This window comes from Helicoverpa armigera, chromosome 22 (assembly GCF_030705265.1).
Source record: "Helicoverpa armigera isolate CAAS_96S chromosome 22, ASM3070526v1, whole genome shotgun sequence".
Lineage (NCBI taxonomy): Eukaryota > Metazoa > Arthropoda > Insecta > Lepidoptera > Noctuidae > Helicoverpa > Helicoverpa armigera.
Window position 1 is genome coordinate 6837266 of NC_087141.1, and position 22813 is coordinate 6860078.

Genomic DNA, 22813 nt, shown 5'->3' on the forward strand with positions numbered 1-22813 from the left:
CTCTAAAGGGTATTTACCTTTAGACGAGAACCTGACAGGACAAGATATTGTAATGAGAAGATGTCTTGATGGCCGAGTCAACTACTACACGATTATAATATGGTCTGGATTTATCCGAGACTGAATTCACTTGTCTAAACTATTTGTAGGTGTGGCCGGTTTTAACCCAGTCCCATGGGAACTGCTGCTACTAGACAGTGGTCAAAAGGTAAGTTAGGTATATTTCTCGAAAAGAATCTGTTTGACTTGGAACCTTATTTTCACTGACTGATGTTCAAAATAGCAAGACGTTTAATATAATTTGAAAATGCGACTTATATTATGATAGATAACAAAACCATACCCAGCTTTTATACACGGCAATGCTATCCAGTTGTAGACAAGACAATATGTGCCGAGAATCCTGAACAATATCTATCACTGGAAGATATTTTCAAATACCTGAGATTAGTGCATCCATGATAACAAACAAACTCTTAAGCTATATAATTTTAGCATAGTTTAGATTCCTGTTCCCAGGGTGACACTCATCATCAGCTTGACTGCCACAAAACCCGCTGACGCCTCACCGATTGTTCGTAAATTTTCGGACGCAGCACTATACACAAAAGGCGTAGTTCTAAACTAAGTCACGTATTAGTTGCGTCTTTATAATGATAACATTGTGCATTCAACTCGCGTGTGTACTGCGGTGTTAGAACAGCGGAGATGTAGCGGAAGCGGGTGGCGTTTAGCTTTCATACTTCTATTTTTGAGGCCTTCATTCCTGAAGGCTAACCGTCTGCTTTGTTGTTCTTCTGTCTGTCTACAAATTGCCAGCTGGAACAGCCGTTCTACAGAGATGATGTGGGTCTACTTGTGTATGTTCCGTGTTCACTACTGCCTGCGTCTAGGGCGTCTCTCACCCTCCAAGTTGTTAATCATTATCAATTTTATAAGTTTATTATTATCATGTCCTCAAAAAATCCTTAACTGAAGCGTCAATCTTTTAGTTTGTATTTTTTGTACATATCTGTCATCTATCATCTTCTGTTATTCTCAAATTCTGTTTGCTGAACTATAATCGACGAATTTTCATGAAGTTTTTTCAGGATAAGGGTTTAATAGCTGTTCTATTGGCAAAAATTAAAATAAAAATTATTAAAATTAGCAAAAAAACTACTGCGCTTGGTAAGTTATTGATGCAAAATCAGTTATGTGAAAAATGTTGCTTGTTTAATTAACACAGGCGTTTGCGCATTCTTTACTACACAATCTGTGTAAGTTTAATTAAAAATCTTTACATAGTATAGATAGTATTCTTTCATTGTTTTTCTTCACAAACATAGTTAAAAATACAATAAAAATCTAATGATGAACTAACAAAACCCCACCCTTATTACCACGTCGCATAAGGAAACACAGTTCAAGTACAATGTACATACATTATGTGTGCGTACTTGTATCATAACACTGTTGTTAGGCTTAGAAGAATAAACCCCCTATGTATCAGCTACATTTTTCTATTGCATTATTGTGTATTCACAGTACAGCTTATTTTTCTTTTAAGGAAAGTCTGGCTTCTCTTTCTACCCAAATTTTAATTTAACCAATCTCCCTTAACTTTTTATGCATTTTACCTATTAGGTTCCTGAATAGTTCAAACGTGTACACGACTGTAGAGAAATCAGGCACATAATGCCGATTGGTTCATAAATGTGTCACTACCAACTTCAAAATATGAAACCCGGTAATCAAACCCAAGACCCATGCAATGCTATCTGGCAGTCGCGCTTGCGACCAGTAGACTATCGACATTGGGTTACCCATAGTCAGTTTTAGTCATAGAACACAGAATAGGTGAAGAAAAAAGAAAATGTGAAAATCCTACTAACAGAAGAAGGTATATTTACAGTTTATTTATTTATTTAAACATGCAAAGTCGCTTTGGCTTGCACTTCAGATCTTTAAACATTTATTTCTAGGTTTATTTTCCTTAAAAAAAGGTAAATATGAACTCTTACACAAAGTTTTCATTACTACATTGTGTACCTAAATATAGCTTTAGTTTGTAGCATATCCGGCTGATCTGCAGGTCATGGCTTACCTCGTGTAAGAGAATATCCGCCTTATAGATTGCTCATACGATATTGCTTAAGTATATTGTAACAAAATCCTGTGTAGAAGTAACTCTGTGTGTCTGTCGCGCTTTCACTACTAAAACAATTTCATTAAGACGCACAGATCGTGTAAAGTCTGAGAAAGGACATTGACTAGTTTTCATAGTTTGTTGATAAGAATTATTTATATGTACCTAATTACCTATATGCACATGGACACTATGAAACTCAGAATATCTAAAAATAAAACAAAAGAAATCTTATGTCACGGTTTAATTAATTTATCACAGACAAACACCATTTATTATTAAGTTATAATAAGCATACAGATTACAAACAGTTATACTTAAATTTTAACACAGATGGACATTATTTTTATTCACTCAATTGCCCCAGAATTATGTTTTTGAAAATTTGATATCAGTTTCAGGTTTAATATTCCAATACGCTGGTGGAAAAGTAACAGCCGCACGGGTCGATAGATCAGAAGGTCGGTCCGTGGACGGATGATCATCTTGTCATATTCTATCTAATCTCCTCAACCCAGGCAACCCAATACCCCTTGGTAAGACTGGTGTCAGACTTGAAAGGCTTTGCAGATGATTCATTATTAATGTCAATAAGCAAATACAATAAGTGAGCATAATTCTGTCATGTAGATAGCATAATAAGCAATTGGTAAAATTTCAGAGAGACTGATAAAAGATGAGCTATGTAATCATAAGTCCATTGATTCATAGCTCATCTTCTGCTTATCCTAAACGCCAGTAAAAATAAGTTTAAACCTAACTTATACTAGTCCTAAAGCTATCCTAATCAATAGAAAGTTGTCTGAATGATCCGTCGATGCCGAAGAGTTCATCATAATTCGTTGGTTTCCCAGGTCTGAGAGCCTCATCAGCCTTGATGGACTCCTGTTTCTTGAACCAGTCTCTGTATTCTTCTAGTTTCTTCACCCAGGCATCTAAAAAAAAAACACGATTTTTTTAAACCTCTTAAACGTTGTCAGAAAAGCATCTTAAATATAGATCCATCATAATAATTTTAGTTGCAAATCCCTGTGTCAGAATATTACTTTTCTCTGAATTCATGCATCATTCGAGGTATAGAAATAGTATAAAGGGTAAACTTACTGTTAATCTCATCAAGGGAACATCCAGTGCCACCATATTCTTCTGGGAGCAACTCCTTCGGCACGTACTCATGAAGGGCTGTGAAACTGCTGTGGAAGTGTATCTGAAAAGAAAAAAACAAGAATGGGTAATTTGAGGAAGGCAATAGAAACTTTCATTGAAATAATTTGTTGTCAATTGTATAGCTAAAGGGAAATTAGGAAGACCTTTGACTTAAGAAACATATAAGCAAAATAGTTAACTTTTTAAGAAAAACCAATTCAAACAGATTTGGTAGGACCATTAACAAAGATATACTGCACCGATTTAAAAAAATATTTCAGTTGGATTTATCGAAGAAGGCTATAAACTACTTTCTACCCTGGCGTAAGAAGAAAACCGCTGGGGGAGCACGTAAATAAAACTGGAGCCTACAGACTACAAACAGTTAAATACAACTGTCAATGAAGATTATAAACCAGCTGTTACTTACCCTTTTCCTCATCTTTTCCTTGAGGAAAGGCTTGATGATATTGAAGAGAGCATCTATTAACGGTGTAGCGTTCACCACGTGCACTTCTTTCAACTTGATTGGGTATGCTTCCTGTAATCACAATATTGATTTTATAAGCATCACGGAGTATTGTTTAGTTCTTTTGTTTTAATTCTGTCTGTCTTTTTACTCTCTTTGTTTCAGTTTACTGTAGGATTCAATAACATATTCGGATTTTTTAACTTCACTTAAAAGTAGTCTGGATGACTGGACAATATATAACTAATAGCAATGTCAAAATATTTAGTTATTTAATACTTTCTGCATATTTTGTACAACTTCGGACTTAACGCCATAAGTAAAAGTAATTAGGTTTAGTATTTTTTCAGAATTTTCTTTTCAAGACAATATTCTTCTGATGTCTTTTTTTGGAAGATCTCATTTGGAGCAGCAGAGCTATTTATCTAAGAGTTCCTTTTAAAGCTTTAGTACATGTACCCACCTGAACACAAATGAAGAACTTCTTCAGCGCTGACGGTGAAATCTTCCCCAGATGGCTGGGCGCGACAATAGAAGCATCTAGAATGTACACGTCACCAGCCACGCCTTCGATCTCTTCCATAAGTCTGACGTCACCTATCATCATGGCGATCTTGAACGCGTCGTTCAGTTGGTGCGTGTCGAGGTTCTTGTCAAGGCCTGGGGATTAGAAAAGTAAATATAAAAAACTGTGCTTGAATTGTGAAAATTTTGTAGAAAGGTATGGACTTTCTCTTGGGGAACAGTAGATGTTTAGCAAAAAAGTCTAGTTTTTTGGTGCAAACAGAACTTAAGGCACTATAATTCCTATAAAAAATAGAAACACCCTTTTCTTTTAAAGCTATAGGTATAACATAAACCTTATCATGAAATTATGGTTATCAATCTAATATAAAAAAAAAAAACAATAGAATTAATTAGTTAACAAACTAAAGGATTTCCTGCAGCTATTGCAAAGAGCTCAAAACGCCGGGAAATGTAAAAACTGCACTATATTGCACATGCATCAAGTTTCTATAAAACAAACGATATTGGCTAATGACGTTAATCATGCAACCGACATGGGTATTGCATTGTCTAGTTTCATTGTTAAGGTAAATTATAATGAAGTTTAATTAGCAGAAATTGTTCAAGATTTTGTTCTGGTACTACATTTTACAAAGCTAAATCAGTAGGTAAGAATATTTTAAAAAATAGATCGTTTTTGAGATTATAACTATTGTGAAAATAGTTTTTGATGAACCTTCTTATATTTTGGCCCATGTGTGTATGTCTGTGTAAGCTTGCTATGATTTTGATAAAAGGTTTGAAAGTAGGTTTACCTCTGCAGATAGTCACTCGTTTTCCTGATGGTGTCAATCCGGGCATTGTGGGGCCTTGCCTGAAATTACCAAATATTGTACATTACAAAGACATACTTACATAGATTTTACAAAAAATACTTTAGAATGTCAATATACTTAGGTATTTTCTATCTAATATCTAACTAACTTGAGAAGAGAGATCGAAACAAACTCAAGGGACACAGCCTCATAAAAAGTTCAGACATTTTTAATTTGGATAAACAAAAGTGTTATCCATAGTAAAAAAATCTTCTAAGTTTGGACTCCACAAATACTAACAGGAGATCTGTCTTTGGATAATCATTTTCCGTAATACTTCCTAAGCCGCTCGTTGCTACCTGAAGAATTAAGTACAAACAAATCTGACACTTACGCTCTAGACATAAGGTCCATAAGCTCTGGCCTCGTGATGTCCCTGTTGGTGAAGAACTCTGGGCAGGCGGCTCTCATGGTGAAGTACATGTCTAGCTTCCTCTTGCACTTCTCCAGGGAGAAGCTGCAGCCTCGCAGGAAGGTCAGCAAGCAACGGTCCTCTGGGGAGATGTAGATGTTAAGTTATTATTTGTTTGGTTGGTTATTGGGTACTTGAGGGATAACCTTAGTAGAGGATTGTGGTAGAAGTAAAAATGGCGCGAGGACACAAAATTAAGAGAATGATGCAGATTTCTCTTTAGATGAAGAAGATGTTGTTCAAATTGTAATCCACAAATCAGCATCGCAATCATTTCAACATAGTGATGGTTCAGTCTTTCTATATGTTTTCATAAGCATGTGGGTTTTCCAAAAGCTAAACATTACATAGCTTTGTATCCACGATGATCACGTTCATGTTGGCAGTAAATGTTTTTTCATCTACTATTTAATGCTTATCGGCAATCAAAAATCTAGCCACATAAAGTTCTAATACCTGCGCTGTTATTACCCTTATTTTTTTCTCCAAAATAACCCTTATGTTTAACATAACTGCATCTTCTAAAAATGCTTAGCCAACTTACCCCACTCATCCGGCAGATGGGGCTGCTTCCTCAGCCATTCCTTAATAGCTGCCAGATCCTGGTCTCTCGTGTTGACATTCTCATTCAGCTCCACCCTGATCCTCTCCCACAGCTCGCCTTTAGGCTGGACCAGCATTACTGAAGCTGACGCCATTTTGTTTTCTGTGGATTTGGTAAAAGGGTTCTTTAAGAATGGTTTAAAATTTTAAGTTTGCGAGTATACTGATGATTTAGGTACTAAACTAATGTAGGTTTTATATAAGGTTAGAATTGAAGTTTAATTTAATACAATTGAAATAATAATAATACCTCTAGAATGAGTCTTCAAACTTTTTCCAAGGAGTTTTAAATGTTTCGCAGCTTTGGTAAATATTTAGTGGCAGGTACCTTTTAAAAGACGACCAAGTTTCGGCAATCTACGGTAAGTACTGATCTATATTTGGCACTATCTATCGATTAACGCTATCTTTGCTAAATATAGGCGTTGTTCTTTTATCTTTTGCCATATTCAAATTGTATTGTGATAAAAAATAATGGAAATGCTATGTATCAAGGTTAAAAAATATAAATATAGACTTCGCACAGAAGAAATGTATGACGTTAAAGAATGTAGGCTAAGATTTTTCACAGCTTTTATTAGACCTTTAATTAATATGACAGTTTTTCATGTTTTTAGGGCCATGACCTTGTTTAAACAGGCACAATAAAGAAATATTATGATTAATCAGCTTCTTTATTAGCCTAATTTGAACAAATATATTTAAACCGTTAATAACCGTATTTATTTACTGGCATTCTTTTAAATTTTAGTTAGGAAAAGATCAATATAAGGCATGTCTAAAAAAGGTAAACGCTTATTAAACATCCTGTATGTAATAAGTTCATGTTTGTGCGTCACAGAGATAAGATTTCCTCGAAATAGTGAAATAGTATACTTACATACTACCTACCTACTTACCTACCTATATTATGCTCGTATGACCTTTACAAATGAGCCATTTAACTCATAATAAAGAAAATAATGATAATTACGCAGTAATTAAAATAATGCGGGGTCACTATTATATTATACTAGTGTAAGTCAAAGGCCCTTTGAAATAGCATGCACGTGTTTACAGAACCTACCACCCAGCCTTGAACATTTTGGCATCGTGACTATTTTTATTTTATTCACTTATTTTTGAAGTCACCTCCTTTCGCTCTTTGTTACCTACCTATTTAAAAGTCAATTTTACAGATGCGAAGAATTTTAAACACTCCTTGAAACCACAACAATTAAACATGATGTAGGTATAAGTACTATGACGTTTTATCGATAGGTACTATCTATATAACTATCTATATTTATTATACAAGATGTTGATTTGCATTTGTGCCATAGTTCAGGAGGAGGACATACAATACGTAAATAATCGATTGGAATTACAGTAGATGGGAAATAACTAATATGCACTGCTTTTTTTGTCATTGTAATGTCGCGGTCTTTCAGAACTAATCCAATTTTATGAATGAAATTTATGAGTGATCGTTGCGTATGCTTTGTGTTTGCGTTTCTGTGAGGGCGCAGCACGGTTTTAAGGCCAGTAACATACGCACCAAGTTTAAATAAGGCTAGATGATATTTACGGAATTCCGAAAAATAATTAAAGAAAAAAAATTACGTACCAATTTTTTTGTTGATTTGGGTCGAGAATCATTAGCATAATTACCTCCTTGACTATGGCACGGATGCAAATCAACAGCTTGTATGTGACTTTATTATATCAGTTTAGACAATCTATGTTGCTACCTATCCCACTTCCTACTAATATTAAAAATGTGCTTGTGAGAATGTATGGATGTAAAAATGCAAAAATGGCTGGACCGATTTGGTTGAAATTTGGTATGTAGATTTCGTTGAAGGTTGGATTAACACATAGGCTAATTTTGTCAACACACCACGCGGGCGAAGCCGCGTGCGGAAGCTAGTAATAATATAATAACGGGAAAACATTTGTTGTTTGTTTGGACCCTAAAGGCTCCGAAACTACAAACCCGATTTGAAAAATTCTTTCACTCTTGAAAATCTATACTTTTGACGAGTAGCATAGGTTATAATATTTTACTCCGGCATGTCTAGTAAGTAGTTCCTACGGGACGCAGGTGAAACTGCGGGAAAATTGCTAGTTGAAAATTAAAACTAAGTAATAAACAATGCAGTCATTATTATGCTTCGTTTCGTTTCAAGTTAATCTCGGTAATAACAGTGTATGAACAATTAAATAAAGGGCAATCCCCGGATTGCGTCGGCTTCTAGAAGCATCACAAACTTACTTATATAACCACATTTTATATAAAAAAACAAGTATTTTCCTACGGTTGCACCCAATTATTTTTGTGTCAAAAATATTTTTCTACATAATTTTTTCATTCACCATTCATGAATTAATTTTCAAAATAAAATAATTCAGTTTCTAAAAATAGCTTTTACAAATTATGTTACATAAAACAATTTTATTGCTCATTTAATTAATATTGTATTGTAAGCGTCATTTTACATGTAATTACGTAATGTAAGCTAATGCCTATTAGTTTGACATTGAACTTATGACTGTAAACAGTTGAACTTCTGAAGTAAAAACAATGTGCAAAAAATTAACAAGTTCGAGTTGTTGTGTAAGTAAGGTTCCGTAAAAAGAATTTTCAAAATTAAGATTGACATCCTTTTCTTCTATGTAACTGGGTTGAAGGGGTGAGATAGGGCAGTCGCTTCTTGTTAAGCACTGGTACTCAGCTACATCAGGTTAGACTGGAAGCCAACCCCAACATAGTTGGGAAAAGGCTCGGAGATCCTTTTCTTGTACGTTAGATTTTTTTACCCGACCTAATAATGCATGCGGGTTGGTGAGCGCAGCGTGGGATACTTTTAGCTTCAGAGATGCTGCTGCCCATCTCCAAGCAAGGCACATTAAATAGTTTTTTGCAGTAGGTATTCGATTAAATTCAATGTATTTTTTGGCTCTACTATGCAGGTGTGAACTCATACATGTTAATTAATTGTGATTAAACTGTATCCTGCTAAAATATAATCCGGCATCAAAATTGTTGTTTCCGTGTGAACATACTTACTGTACGTGTGTGAAGTATCTACTTGGGTAGATCACCTAAGTAGGTACTTCAAAAATGCAAACTAAGTACTTACCTACTGCAACTATTTATGTAGGTAGTAGATATATAGTACCTACGACCATTTAAATTGAGTAATCCAAGAAAAAAGTTCTAATATCCGCAAACATGAAAATTGTAAAACCAGGTCGGGTAAAAAACCTAAGGTGCAAGAAAAGGATCCCCGAGCCTTTTCCCAACTATGTTGGGGTCGGCTTCCAGTCTAACTGGATGTAGCTGAGTACCAGTGCTTTACGAGGAGCGACTGCCCTATCTGACCCCCTCAACCCAGTTACCCGGGCAACCCAATACCCCTTGGTAAGACTGGCTTCTGACTAGGTACTTGTAACGACTGCAAAGGATGTTCAATGACAGCCGGGATCTACAGTTTAACGTGCCATCCGAAACACAGACACTTTGGCTTTAGTTGTACGTATATGCAACTAAATATTCGCTTAAATAGCTATTTTGGTAAACCCGTGAGATTTTATTCATAATAATTTCATGTTTATTTACAAAGCAAAAACAATAGGTAATATTTAATTTGTGTTTACGTTCAAATGTTCAGGCAAGAAAATCGAGGCTGCAAAAACAGAAATTACCGATAAATTACTGATTTCCGTGGAAGCAGCCAAAACATTGTTATTTAATAGTTTTCATACCTACTTGTAATAAGTTAACTTTAAATTCATGTGTGTAATTATGTCACATGACTTTTTTTGTACATTTATGTTAATTTAATTTTGCTTCGTTGTTAAATAATTTTAAATACTTATTTTCCTACAAATTACATAATTACATTATTAAATAGGTATTACATAATATAATAATTGTTTTGCTTGCAGTCTACAGATTTTTCGAGATTTTTGAAGAAGACAATGCATAATCAACAAAATTGTAATTACGTACAAACGGGTGTTATTTATCAAATTACGGAGGATTTAATTATTTCAACATACACAAACAAAATAATATTTTAATTTAAAATTATTTATTTTTCGCAATTCTTTTCTTAAAAAGTTTAGAATAAAAGACTTTCAAACGTCTTTGTAAGGTTGCAGCAACCATTGATGCTATCTATCACCGTCAAGTTCAATACAAATCGTGTTAGGTAAGTCACCTATCTAATAGCCCCCTCAGACTGTAGACTAAACTGTAGTCCAATGGTTTTCTCTGAAGGTAATCCTGAACTTTATGTAGGTACATATTTTTTGTACATAGAGCACATCAGTAAAAAGCGTTATTCATCTGATTTTGATTTAGACTTTTGAATATTGATGCATAAGATACAAGAGATCTTTAATTATTTTGGATGGATTTTATTTAAATCTGTGTACTGCATGCGAAACTGTCTTGCCTAACAGTTAGCAGCCCAATTAGCAGGTGTTGTGAATGTCTTCTGTATCAATGAACCGTTACTGATAGGTACAATGTTCCTCACACTGGTTAAGAATCCAATCAAACTCTATGTCGACTAAAAGTAGTCACTCTGCGTGGGGTCTAAACGAAATCGATACCTAAATAAAACAGTCTGCTGCAGTTTTGCAAGAACTTCTAAGTGAACGGAACTAGACTGCTATCATGGTTGCGACACTCGATACCCGAAACGGGTCTTTCGAAGCAGGTTGGGTCCTTTTTTTTTTGGTTTCCGTGGAAATGTTGCAAGTACTGGCTACATTCCTTGCACTAAAGTGAATGTAGGTGAGACATTTTATGTCCCTAGACTAGCCCTACGGCTACCTAAATTGACTGTGTGAATTTAGTTTTAAAGTTGGTGAAAAATGTTTGGGCAAGTGCAAAACATTGTAAAAGGACCTGTATCTTGGGATGTTATAAATTCCATTAAAAAATTGAAATATTAGGTTCACATAAAATAAATCAAATCAAAACAACTTTTGAAATTCAATTTGAGATTTTCTCTTCCCTTAGGGTGATGATTAACGGAGAATCATTTTGTGATCAGTATTACACAGAAGAAGGAAAGATAGTGGAGATGCCATAAGGAAGGTAGGTCAGGCGCCTTCTTGTAGGTCATGTAACGTCCGGTACGTCAAACAAAGCCATCTGTCAAAGATTGATCTTGGTAGATTGGTGATTTTACTTTGAAAGTATTGAGCAGGTTTGAAAGAAGGCGTGTAAGGGCGGAGCTAGCGTTCCTCGTTCTGGACCCCCGTATATTATTTACATTCTTAGGACATTTTGAGTTTGAATCTAATAATAAATCTAATCATTTTGTTCTTCGTGGTGTATTCATCATCATCATCTCAGCCATAGGACGTCCACTGCTGAACATAGGCCTCCCCCTTTGATCTCCACAGATACCTGTTGGAAGCGACCTGCATCCAGCGTCTTCCGGCGACCTTTATAAGGTCGTCTGTCCACCTCGTTGGTGGACGTCCTACGCTGCGCTTGCTATTGGTGTATTAGCTTTCGGAAAACTATGTAAAATACATGATATAATATTAAAATCTTTGTTTATGTAGACAAAGAATACTTGGAAAAATGTCTTATCAACGCAATCGAAAGCAATGCTATCTATCGATTGGAATTAAAGGGAAGTACCTACGCATGATTTGTCTACATATATGTATATTTATAGTAGGTATGTTTATGTACATTTTGCACGTTTAGTAAAATACCTAGATGATTCATTTCATGATAAGCTAGATACGTAAGAAGATAGCGAAGTAACACGTAATGTTATATCTATCATGATTAATATGTTATTAGCTGAATGATAACTGATGTATTAACAACTTTTGAGTTTGTGAGTCATTCTACTAATATTAGGTGTAGATGCAAAATTGGTGAGAGCCTATGGATGTAGGTAACGCATGTTTGTTATTGTGAATTCCACAGTTGATTAGCCAAGAAAAAAAATAAACAATTATGTACAAAGCCACAGCTTAATTCTTAAGAAATATCTTCTAGACCCGCTATGGGATGCTCACCAGGCCCAAAGCCTGCCGGAGCTGCGGGATTGTTCGAAAGAGTTACCAAAGCACTGGTACATACACGGGTTAAGAAGGAACGTTGTGGATTTTAGTCTGTAAGAGTTTGATACTCCCTCACGCTACACTCATAGCGGGAGGGGTCATTTGATGATTTCTCATAAAAAAGGTCAGCTTTGGGCAAGTTAGAATAAAAAGCAATGTAGACAGATAAGTCACAAGTTAGTGAAAATAAAAGTAGACTTGGACATCTACAAATTTTCGAATTTATAAAGTTAGTTAGATTATTAAAATAGAGAATAATGATAAGCCGAATTAAAATAAATAGTAGTAATTTCATAAAACGAGGACTAACCACAAACAATACGGGCCTCACACGATTTCCGTTCATATCTTATCAATAGTGTAACGCCATGCTTTCGTGTATCGTCACAGACTAAAGCGTGGCAAACTATTTGGATATTTAAGTGTCAACTTTTTACCTTCTTTCCGAGGGACCTATTTTCTGTAGAAGGAAAAAAAGTATGCTCTTTTTTTTTGACTTTTCGGAGTCTGTGTACAAACAATTTAATTCCGTTCAACAATTTTGGCAGAAAGTGTGACAGACAAAGCTACAATTGCGTTTATTACATTAGTGAGGATATTATTAATTAAAACGAATTGCCTACAATTGCACTCCATCAGTTGTGGTATTTCCTAACATTTTAAGTATTATGTTCAAAGTACCTAATGGTACCTATTTTGTGTTTGTAACTGTACATACCTAAATGAAATGCAAAGTATAATCTCCTGCAAAAAAACTACAAATGTGTTGATAGGTATTGGTGGATTGTGATCAACTGTTGTTTTTGTTACAATTACTTATTTTACTGCAAAATAACCGCGTCCCGAAGGAACTACAAAATTCACCCGGATAAAAACCCTGGCGTTTAACCTCTCTCGGTAAAGGGCTTTAATACTGAATCATTTTTTCAAACCAGAACTGAAGATCAGCGCGTTCAAGCACACAAACATACAAACTGTGGTATAAAATATGCATCTTTACATAAATTAAAATATAAAACGCTTAGAAATAACTGTCTATGTCGAAATCTGATGCAACGAACTAACACCATTCTATTTTTAGACGTACGCTATTTATATATTCTATTAGCATAACTTACTAAACTCAATAAATTAACTTACTTAAAAGCATTTGAGTAATGTTTTAAAAATACCAAATTAGTTTAATGTTTACTATTTTACTAACAACGTAAATATTGTGAAAAAAATACATATAGGAAAACTGTAACGAAAAATGATTTTCCATTTTCTTTTTTGCTAAAATAGTGATAATGTAGAAAAAATATTGAAAAAGTAATTATTTTAGGTGATTTTTTTTTTTATTTTTTAATTAGAAATGGATTATGAAAATTGTAACTATGTGGTATGTAGGTACTTAAGTAACATAATAGGTATACCTACTTATTAATATAGGCATACTTATTAATATTACAAAAATATATAATTAATAACAACATTTTTTTAAACTAACAAAAATCCTTACATGAAAATCCTCAAGCACAAAATCCGTCAAAAAAAAAATCACTGAAAATTACTTTTAAAAAAACTTATTTTCCGTAAAATTCTAACCGCGTGCGCAGTCTCTCGCGGCGCGGTTGACAATGGCACTACGTAGCTTTGACAAATATTATCTGGAGCCAGATCTTGGCCATAGAGTAGGCATTTCGTCATGAACTACTGAGAGCAAGGATATTTGACAAAAAAGGTTTTATTTTGTAAAATAAAATAAAGGCTAGCCGTTTCCTTGGTACTCAAATATTTTTTTATGCTGTATGAAATTGCATATTTGTGGAAGTAAAATGTTTTCTGGGTTCCTTAAAGGCAGTTACTTTACTTTATTAGTATAAATTTAACAAATTCATGTTTCTGCAATTTCCAAAACAAGACAACAGAAATTTTTGTTTATTTAAAATTACAGATTTACTTCTGTCATACATGAAATATCCGGTGTCTCGTTAATTTTTTTACAATTCGCCATAAATATCATAAACTATATGTGATAGGATTTTGTGTGATTAGGTACGACACACCCGATATATGCGCCAACATCTGCCTTTTCCCAGTTATGTTGACGTTGGCTTCCAGGCTCTCAGCATGCAGCTGATAAGCAGTGTTTTTACTCTGACATCCTCAAATATTGGCCACTACCTTACACCTACACCGCCCCGGGTGCCACATCTCGGGGGGTGCCATCTTGGTCGGCACATATCTGCACGACCAGGATGGCGCGGGCAGAAGGGACAAGTCACTAAGGGTGCCGTTCTAATCTGTGAAGCCTAGGTTCACTACCATTTACTGCGCGATATTCAAATTTTAAACAAAACTACAACAGTGCATGTGCGAGACATCGAGGCGGTCACCCCTCTCAGTTCGACTGTCACCCTTCTCTTGTATTTTTGCTTTTGTATTTCTTAAATTTCTTAAATTCCACTCGCTTCGCTCGCGGATTTCTCTTCATTTTCACATTGTTCTGCGCTTACTTTTTGAGCTCTCGAAAGCAAAAAGTTAAACCACCGAAGTAGCAAAAACAACTGACACTCGCTTCAGTCACGGTTTCTTTTAATTTATGCTTAATTCTGAGTTAAATTAGAGAGTCCTCAAAAATAACAATAAAAAAATCTAGACACACGGCAGTGTGTCCGCCAAGTTCGAGCAAAAAAAGCGACACACCGGCCGTGGGTTATATTACACGAACCATTTCGGGCCAAATTCGACCCCCCTGTAACTCAAAATCTATAATTATTTACGCATATCAAATTTCTAGTATCTGTTGAGACCCCCTCACTTATCTAAAATACAAAATTTCATTAATATACCTATTGTAGGTCTTGAGATATTGACGTCAGAAAATCGCTATTTTTACTATACACTCACTGACTGATTCACTGATTCACTGATTCACTGACTCACTCATCAAAAACCTAGACCACTTCCAATGGTCGTATTGACTTGAAATTTGGCATGGAGGTAGGTCTTTATGTCAAGGTAAAGGGAAAAATCTGAAAATGGCCAAGTGTGAGTCGGTTTCAAAATAATGAAGGTGTAAAATACCCAGTGTAAATTTATACCCCTAAGGAACTAAAACGAACTAAATTTATCTATATTTATATTTTTAAGAACCAGAAGCAGGTTTATTTAACAAGGAAATAACAAGAAATAGTTTTAACATGAAAATCAACTACGATTAAACAAAAGTATTCAAAAACGCGGCAAAATCGTATTTTTTGTCAAACTATAACATGTCTTGTCACAATGACGTTCGAAAATGGAATCCTCCAAGCAGAGATACACGACTGAATGGTGGGGTGTCGATGGTTGCTCGTCTCTGCTGCCCTTTATGTAACCACTGGCAGCTAACACGGCCTCTCCTGACACCCTGACGTCCTCGGCAGGATATGGCTGAGCCTGGTTGTCTCGGAACACCTGCACATTCAATAAGCGAGTTGGACCTGGCTCAATTTCGTCATAATTGAATCTCGATTGGTTAACGTGGTCGTTATCGTTTTTCTGGACACATGAAACTTTCAAAATAAACATTATTCGAGGTATTACAAACCTCAAACAAAGAACTAATTCATTTAAACAATGAAAAATAAATAACATCAACTTTAAATCAAATAACAGGTACAAAATTAATAACAGAACACTGGTATACCACCCAGCGACTCGAAAATAAATAACATCAACTTTAAATCAAATAATTGGTTCAAAATAAATAACAAAACACTGGTATACCACCCAGCGACTCGAAAATTAATAACGTCAACTTTAAATCAAATAATTGGTTCAAAATAAATAACAAAACACTGGTATACCACCCAGCGACTCGAAAATTAATAACGTCAACTTTAAATCAAATAATTGGTTCAAAATAATTAACAAAACACTGGTATACCACCCAGCGACTCGAAAATAAATAACATCAACTTTAAATCAAATAATTGGTACAAAATAAATAACAAAACACTGGTATACCACCCAGTGACTCGAAAATAAATAACATCAACTTTAAATCAAATAATTGGTACAAAATAAATAACAAAACACTGGTATACCACCCAGTGACTCGAAAATAAATAACATCAACTTTAAATCAAATAATTGGTACAAAATAAATAACAAAACACTGGTATACCACCCAGTGACTCGCCGACATAAGCTCAAAAGTTTGTATATCGCATAAGATTTCCGCACTGTAGGCATAGGCTCCAAAAGTTTGCATACCTCCCAGTGACTCGCCGGCATAGGCTCAAAAGTTTGCATACCGCGCAAGGTTTCCACACTGTAGGCATAGGCTCCAAAAGTTTGCATACCTCCCAGTGACTCGCCGGCATAGGCTCAAAAGTTTGCATACCGCGCAAGGTTTCCGCACTGTAGGCATAGGCTCCAAAAGTTTGCATACCTCCCAGTGTTTACTCAACACGTACACACATACAACATAAAAAGAAATCATGTAAATTATTCAATATCAATCATGTAATTATAAACTTGGTACCGTGTATAAGGCTTCCACACCGTAGGCATAGGCTCCAAAGTTTGCATACCTCCCAGTGTTTACTCATACATGTACACACATACAACATATAAAGAAATCATGTAAATTATTCAATATCAATCATGTAATTATTAACTTGGTACCGTGTATAAGGCTTCCGCACCGTAGGCATAGGCTCCAAAGTTTGCATACCTCCCAGTGTTTACTCATACATGTACACACATACAACATATAAAGAAATCATGTCAATTATTCAATATCAATCCGTGTATCGATCATGTAAATTATTCAATATCAATCATGTAATTATTATCTTGATACCGTGTATAAGGCTGAAGCATATATCACAAGAAAAATGTAAGAAGGAATAAAATTTACTTTTACTTGTTAGTTGTACCGTGGGCGCAAGCGTGCACTCAAGCGCCCCCGGGCAAAGGTCTATAGAAAAATGTTATTAAGAACAAATACTTCAGACTTTACACGAATATAGATAAAATTCAGTGCATCGTGAATGACAGAATCAGTGAAACAACGTGATATATAATCCAACATGGGTTATGGCAACAATACCACCTCAATCAGTGGCCCAACACATCAGCAGCACTAGCGTGCTCTCAATTTTCAATAAGGCTGAGCAGACCACAGCGTCCACTGGACTCGGCAGCAACTCCACCACCAGAGTCGTCTTCTTTCAACGCCACATTGACGTCATCATGGCAAGCTACGACAGCAATCTGCCAGCAGCACCGGCACAGCAGTGCTCGTGCCGCGACCAGCAGCACCGGCTCAGCAGCGCTCGTGCCGCGACCAGCAGCACCGGCTCAGCAGTGCTCATGCCACCATCAGCAGCACCGGCTCAGCAGTGCTCGTGCCACGACCAGCAGCACCGGCTCAGCAGCCCTCGTGCCACGACCAGCAGCACCGGCTCAGCAGCACTCGTGCCACGACCAGCAGCACCGACTCAGCAGCACTCGTGCCACGACCAGCAGCACCGGCTCAGCAGCACTCGTGCCACAACCAGCAGTACCGGCTCAGCAGCACTCGTGCCACAACCAGCAGCACCGGCTCAGCAGCACTCACACAGCAGTGCTGGTGCTAAGACCAGCCGCACCGGTACAACAGCGCTGGCTTACTGCGACACGGCCATTACATATTCTAGTGTACAACTCTGTGAACAAGCACTCACGACATACATTTCGCTCGGCCACTTCTGACCATCAAAATCTGGAAAGCTTTTCGCTTTTAAAGAAATAAATTCGAGGCATAACCTTGACAAACAAACTCAACTTTGGAACTATGTCTCAGAAATAGCGTCAGTAATAATCATGTGTCAGCAACACTCAAAACACAACCGTTTTGATAAATTATGTGTAATTAACTTCACTTCATATTTTGCTACACAGTATACTCATGAGTGACAATACCAATGGTTGGTACATTATAACACATTTTTCCTCTTAATAGAGCTAAGAACATAATAACTTCCAAATTGGGAATCAAAAAGCCATATGAAAAATAGAACAGATCACCTGACCTCAATGCATGATATACCAGGACTACCATCCACTGGCTATCATTACTGGCGTATGCCAAACGAGGTACTGGCAGTTGGCACTCCATACAGCATGCAAAGCTTGTACAGCAGCACAGCAACTGAGGCACTTGAAGTGTCACAGCACTCGTAGTATGTCAATTGGCACAGCACCTGCAGCGCTTACACCATCTCCTCGCATGGTTCTCACAAAGGTGATCTCATAGTGTTTTCTGGCTTAGGCTTATCCTCAATATCTGTAGTCAAAAGACAAGCAAGCAAGCATCTGGCTAAAGCAAACAAACATTCAATTGAAAGACTCTCATGCATTGTCATGTTACAGATTTGAACTTTAGTTGACATCACCAATTAATGCACCCAAATTACATAATCAGTAAAATAAAATAATAACCAAAGTCGGTAAACAGACTTTCAATTTATAAAATACAAATTACGCCATTGCCTTCAATTGGAATCTTAGATATTGGTTGTATCCCTTTCTTGAGCTCTACAGGCCTTCGAAGGCCACAACTACAGCGCCATAACACCAACTGTACCAAAGAGTTGACACAAGTCTCTTTTCAGTCACCCCAATGCCATCAGACAGGCCAATGGGTCTTTTCCAAGTCACCCTGATATCCATCATAGATACTGCACAACTCAATAGAATCAAAAGTAGAAACAGATAAATAAATCAAACTAACAAATCTAGAGGCTGATGCACAATTTGAACTATTCCACTTTGGTGTAAGGAAATTGAGTAAGTCAATATCAAAACAGAGTGCAGTTATATCACAACAACAGTAAACTTATATTTCTCTGTACTTATTGAAAGTCTTATAAGCAGAAAGATTAGAAATAAACATTACTGAGCTCATTTACATAATGAGCCTGTTAGTTATTCAATTTCATGACACAAAAACATTTCAAATGCAAACAAAGGATGCACATTATCATTTCAGTTTGTATAACACTTTGTTCAAGGTTTAAAACATTTATCTAAGTTTTGTATTAAAAAATCAACCCGTTGGTCATTAGCGGTGGCACCTGAGAATCTAACTCAAGTTCTCATACACTTTCAGTATGTTTTTAACCAATAAGCCACCAAGATGGATTACAAGTCATGTATGACATAAAGGCTAATTAAAACTGGATTGATCTCACCATTTACATACAGGTACATCACAGGATACCTCTCATATTATCTTGAGCATAACGGGAGCAAGGCATGTTGTTCACAGACACCAGAGCAATACATAAGCAGAAACTCATTCCACTTGAAGTACACAAGAGTCCCAACAGCATCAGTGTACTAAGCTCAAGCAATAGACATTGCTTGCGCTATAAATCGGAAGCATCATAACTTCTCAACTTATTCCATTGTTATATACACATGAAAACAAAAGCAATCGTTAATTCGGTTATAACACAAACATTTTGATTACATCTTTATATGTGACTATGTTCAATCAATTTTGTTTATGTGCCTGTAACCTGTTATTTCCATAAAAATAAATAAAACCAATGTTCCTTTGTGATTTTTCCAATAATGGAATTTATGCAGTCCACATTAACGCTATCCTTCAATGTATTCTTCCAGTTATTTCAGGTCATTTAACTCTTCAGAATACGATAGACCTTCCGTATTATTTTTGTTCCACAAGTAAACCAACCAACATATTTATTGGTATCACTTACGCTGCCTGCATAGCACCTTGAATATACCAATCTATGCAGCGCACTGCAATCCATTAAAAAATTAAAATAGAACGCAAAAACTTTGATCGGCGGGTTTCTTTACACCGCGTCGTACTTAATAAAAAGTGCCAATGAATCTAAACTGAAATCAAAAACTTTATAGTGGGAGTGAGACTATCCCACTTCTGATTTTAAGAACCAGAAGCAGGTTTATTTAACAAGGAAATAACAAGAAATAGTTTTAACATGAAAATCAACTACGATTAAACAAAAGTATTCAAAAACGCGGCAAAATCGTATTTTTTGTCAAACTATAACATGTCTTGTCACAATGACGTTCGAAAATGGAATCCTCCAAGCAGAGATACACGACTGAATGGTGGGGTGTCGATGGTTGCTCGTCTCTGCTGCCCTTTATGTAACCACTGGCAGCTAACAATATAATATATCTTCGAATGATCGTACCGATCTGAAATTCGTTACAAAGGTTTGTATTTAGTCAAAGTAAAAATCTGAAAACGGCCAAGTGTGAGTCACTTTCGAAAATAACGAATGTGTAACTTTGATCCACGAACATAATATTTGATAACATGTCATGTCAGTCAGTTGGTAAATCTAGTCATAGTTAATCTAGTTCATTTCTTTGTAAGAAGCATAGTGCATATTCAAAAATCTGAAAGATAGTATAAATGAGACATTTACTTAACTGACTTAATCATAAGAAAAAAATAAACAACCTTACAAAAATAAATGAAATCCCACCCAAAACAAAAATGTGAAAGACTGCCAAGTTCGATAATATGGGAATGCTTCGCCTATAAAAGAAGTGAGATCTGAATAAGTACCAAGTTCCATACACATACCTCAGTTAAAAATAGTTACTTTTTAATGATGATTACTTGGCAAGTTTTAATAGAAAATTAAATACTTGATTCATTGCGTTTAGTAGGTTTATAACAAGGTGTATGAAAACTTGCCAAGTAACATCATTAAAAAGTAACTATTTTTAACTGAGGTATGTGTATGGAACTTGGTACTTATTCAGATCTCACTTCTTTTATAGGCGAAGCATTCCCATATTATCGAACTTGGCAGTCTTTCACATTTTTGTTTTGGGTGGGTTCACTTTACAGTGGATATTTCTAAGCTATTTAGGCGCTATTTGTAAGCGCAGGTGAAGGACTTTGTGTCAGAAATCTCCAAAAAATTTTAGCTCGCTACGCTCGCAGATGCTTCACTTTCCGGTCTTTTTTTTTTCAAACTTGTTTGAGTACTTTTGTGTTCCAAAACTCAAAAAATTTCGCGCTCGCTGCGCTCGCGCCTTACACTTTACAGTAATTTCTTTACATATCTTTTTGCATCCCAAATATCAAAAATTTACGAGCTCGCTACGCTCGCGCCTTCTTCACTTTACAGTGGTTTTTTCAAACTTGTTTGGGTACTTTTGTGTTGAAAAACTCAAAAATTTCGCGCTCGCAGCGCTCGCGCCTTATATACTTTACAGTAATTTCTGTTTTGTCATTTTTTTTGGGCGGTGGGGGGGGGTGCTCAATAGGTAGTGCGCCCCGGTCGCCACCCGATGCTACGCCGCCACTGGATGTGGTGTCCACTCTTACAGGTCAGGCAGGCGCTCCATGTAAAACAGTGGTATCTATATGTACTCAGCGTCCGGTTAGACTGGAAGCCGACCCGAACATAGTTGGGAAAATGCTAAGCAGATGATGATTATGAATTGAACCAGATTATTTCTTGCTAGAATAGCAATAAACAGTTTTGATTCAAATAATCTGATAATTTTCACAACAGACTGTTACAAATCGAATTCTTCAAGCTGCCTTCAGCCAATAAAGATGGGTATTTGGCCTACATAAAAGTCTTGCTTGAGTAGCGCAATACAAGTAAAGTAGCCCAGATTACGGCCATCCTATTGCGCTAGGGTGAAATAGAACGGAACGCCACGCGACTTGGTCGGTTAACTTGCCATCGAGTGTAATGAAATTTTTGGTGACCCATTTTTTCTTTGATGAGGAAAAATTTACAGAGGCTCGGTTTTCGCAAACAGATCTATACGTATCTAAGTTTTTCAGGTGATTAAGTTTTAACTGAGTATTTGTAGCCGGTTGTCAACTAGGTAATCAACAATGCTATGAAAAATGTGGAATCCAGAACTAAACTATTGTTTTGTTTTAATAAGTGTAGAGTACATTCAGATGTAAATCGAAGTAGAAATCTACTCCCATTGATAATAAATAATTGATTGAAAAAGGAAATAGATTGTATGAAAATTAATGCACTTCCAACAGCCGCTAAAGGATTAGTCAGTGATTTACATACAAATAACAATCAATATTGCAACTAAATGCAAATTCAGGAAAAAATATAGGTAAAGTCAGCAATGATTGAATGTGCGGCAACATAATAAAAATTACAAAATATCTGCTCACTTTTTGTAATTCCCTGATATACAGGCTTTTTTTACTGTAGTTATAACAGGTATTTATAAAGCCATGCATCAGACAGCACGTTAATGTCGGTCCTGTGCCTGATCTCTCTCCGGTCGTGTCGAATTGCCGTCCCTTCGGGCTATGAGTGTAAAGGAATAGTGAGTGCACCTGTGTGTGCAAATTCTTGTGCACTATAACATGTCCTGCGAAGCTGGCTGATCTCCTTAGAAAGAATAGTCACAATGATCGTTAATTGGTTTAGATGTCATTATAATTTGATCGTGATAACGGTAGTTTTTGTTGCTGATCGTACCTATTGTTTTAATTAAACTGCAATGAAGGTCCAGTCAAGGTTTGCTAAGAGGAACTCGCTAACTTAATTGAAAGATACAATGATTCATTCAGC

At 36.0% G+C, this 22813-nt stretch overlaps 1 protein-coding gene across 2 annotated transcripts; it reads right to left on the reverse strand.

The window, feature by feature from the left end:
* Window positions 1–2359: 2359 nt before the first annotated feature.
* Window positions 2360–13854, reverse strand: LOC110380062 (alpha-tocopherol transfer protein). Of its 2 annotated transcripts, none has more exons than XM_064040296.1 (8): window positions 13723–13854; window positions 6082–6243; window positions 5460–5619; window positions 5066–5124; window positions 4207–4403; window positions 3705–3815; window positions 3233–3335; window positions 2360–3063 (listed from the first exon to the last, which is right to left on the reverse strand). In XM_064040296.1, the coding sequence occupies exons 2-8, from the start codon at window positions 6233–6235 to the stop codon at window positions 2912–2914; spliced, it is 936 nt and encodes a 311-aa protein (XP_063896366.1). In that variant the 5' UTR covers window positions 6236–6243; window positions 13723–13854; the 3' UTR covers window positions 2360–2911. The 2 variants fall into 2 exon arrangements, with proteins under 2 accessions (XP_063896366.1, XP_063896367.1); XM_064040297.1 differs by lacking the exon at window positions 13723–13854 and adding an exon at window positions 6391–6525.
* Window positions 13855–22813: the final 8959 nt, after the last annotated feature.

Coding starts and splice junctions, on each gene's coding strand:
- LOC110380062 (XM_064040296.1), bottom strand. CDS start 6,235: ATGGCGTCAGCTTCAGTAATGCTGGTCCAGCCTAAAGGCGAGCTGTGG. Junction 5,125..5,459: donor ATGGACCTTATGTCTAGAGC/GTAAGTGTCAGA, acceptor TGGTAATTTCAG/GCAAGGCCCCACAATGCCCG. Junction 3,064..3,232: donor TTCCCTTGATGAGATTAACA/GTAAGTTTACCC, acceptor TTTTTTTTTTAG/ATGCCTGGGTGAAGAAACTA.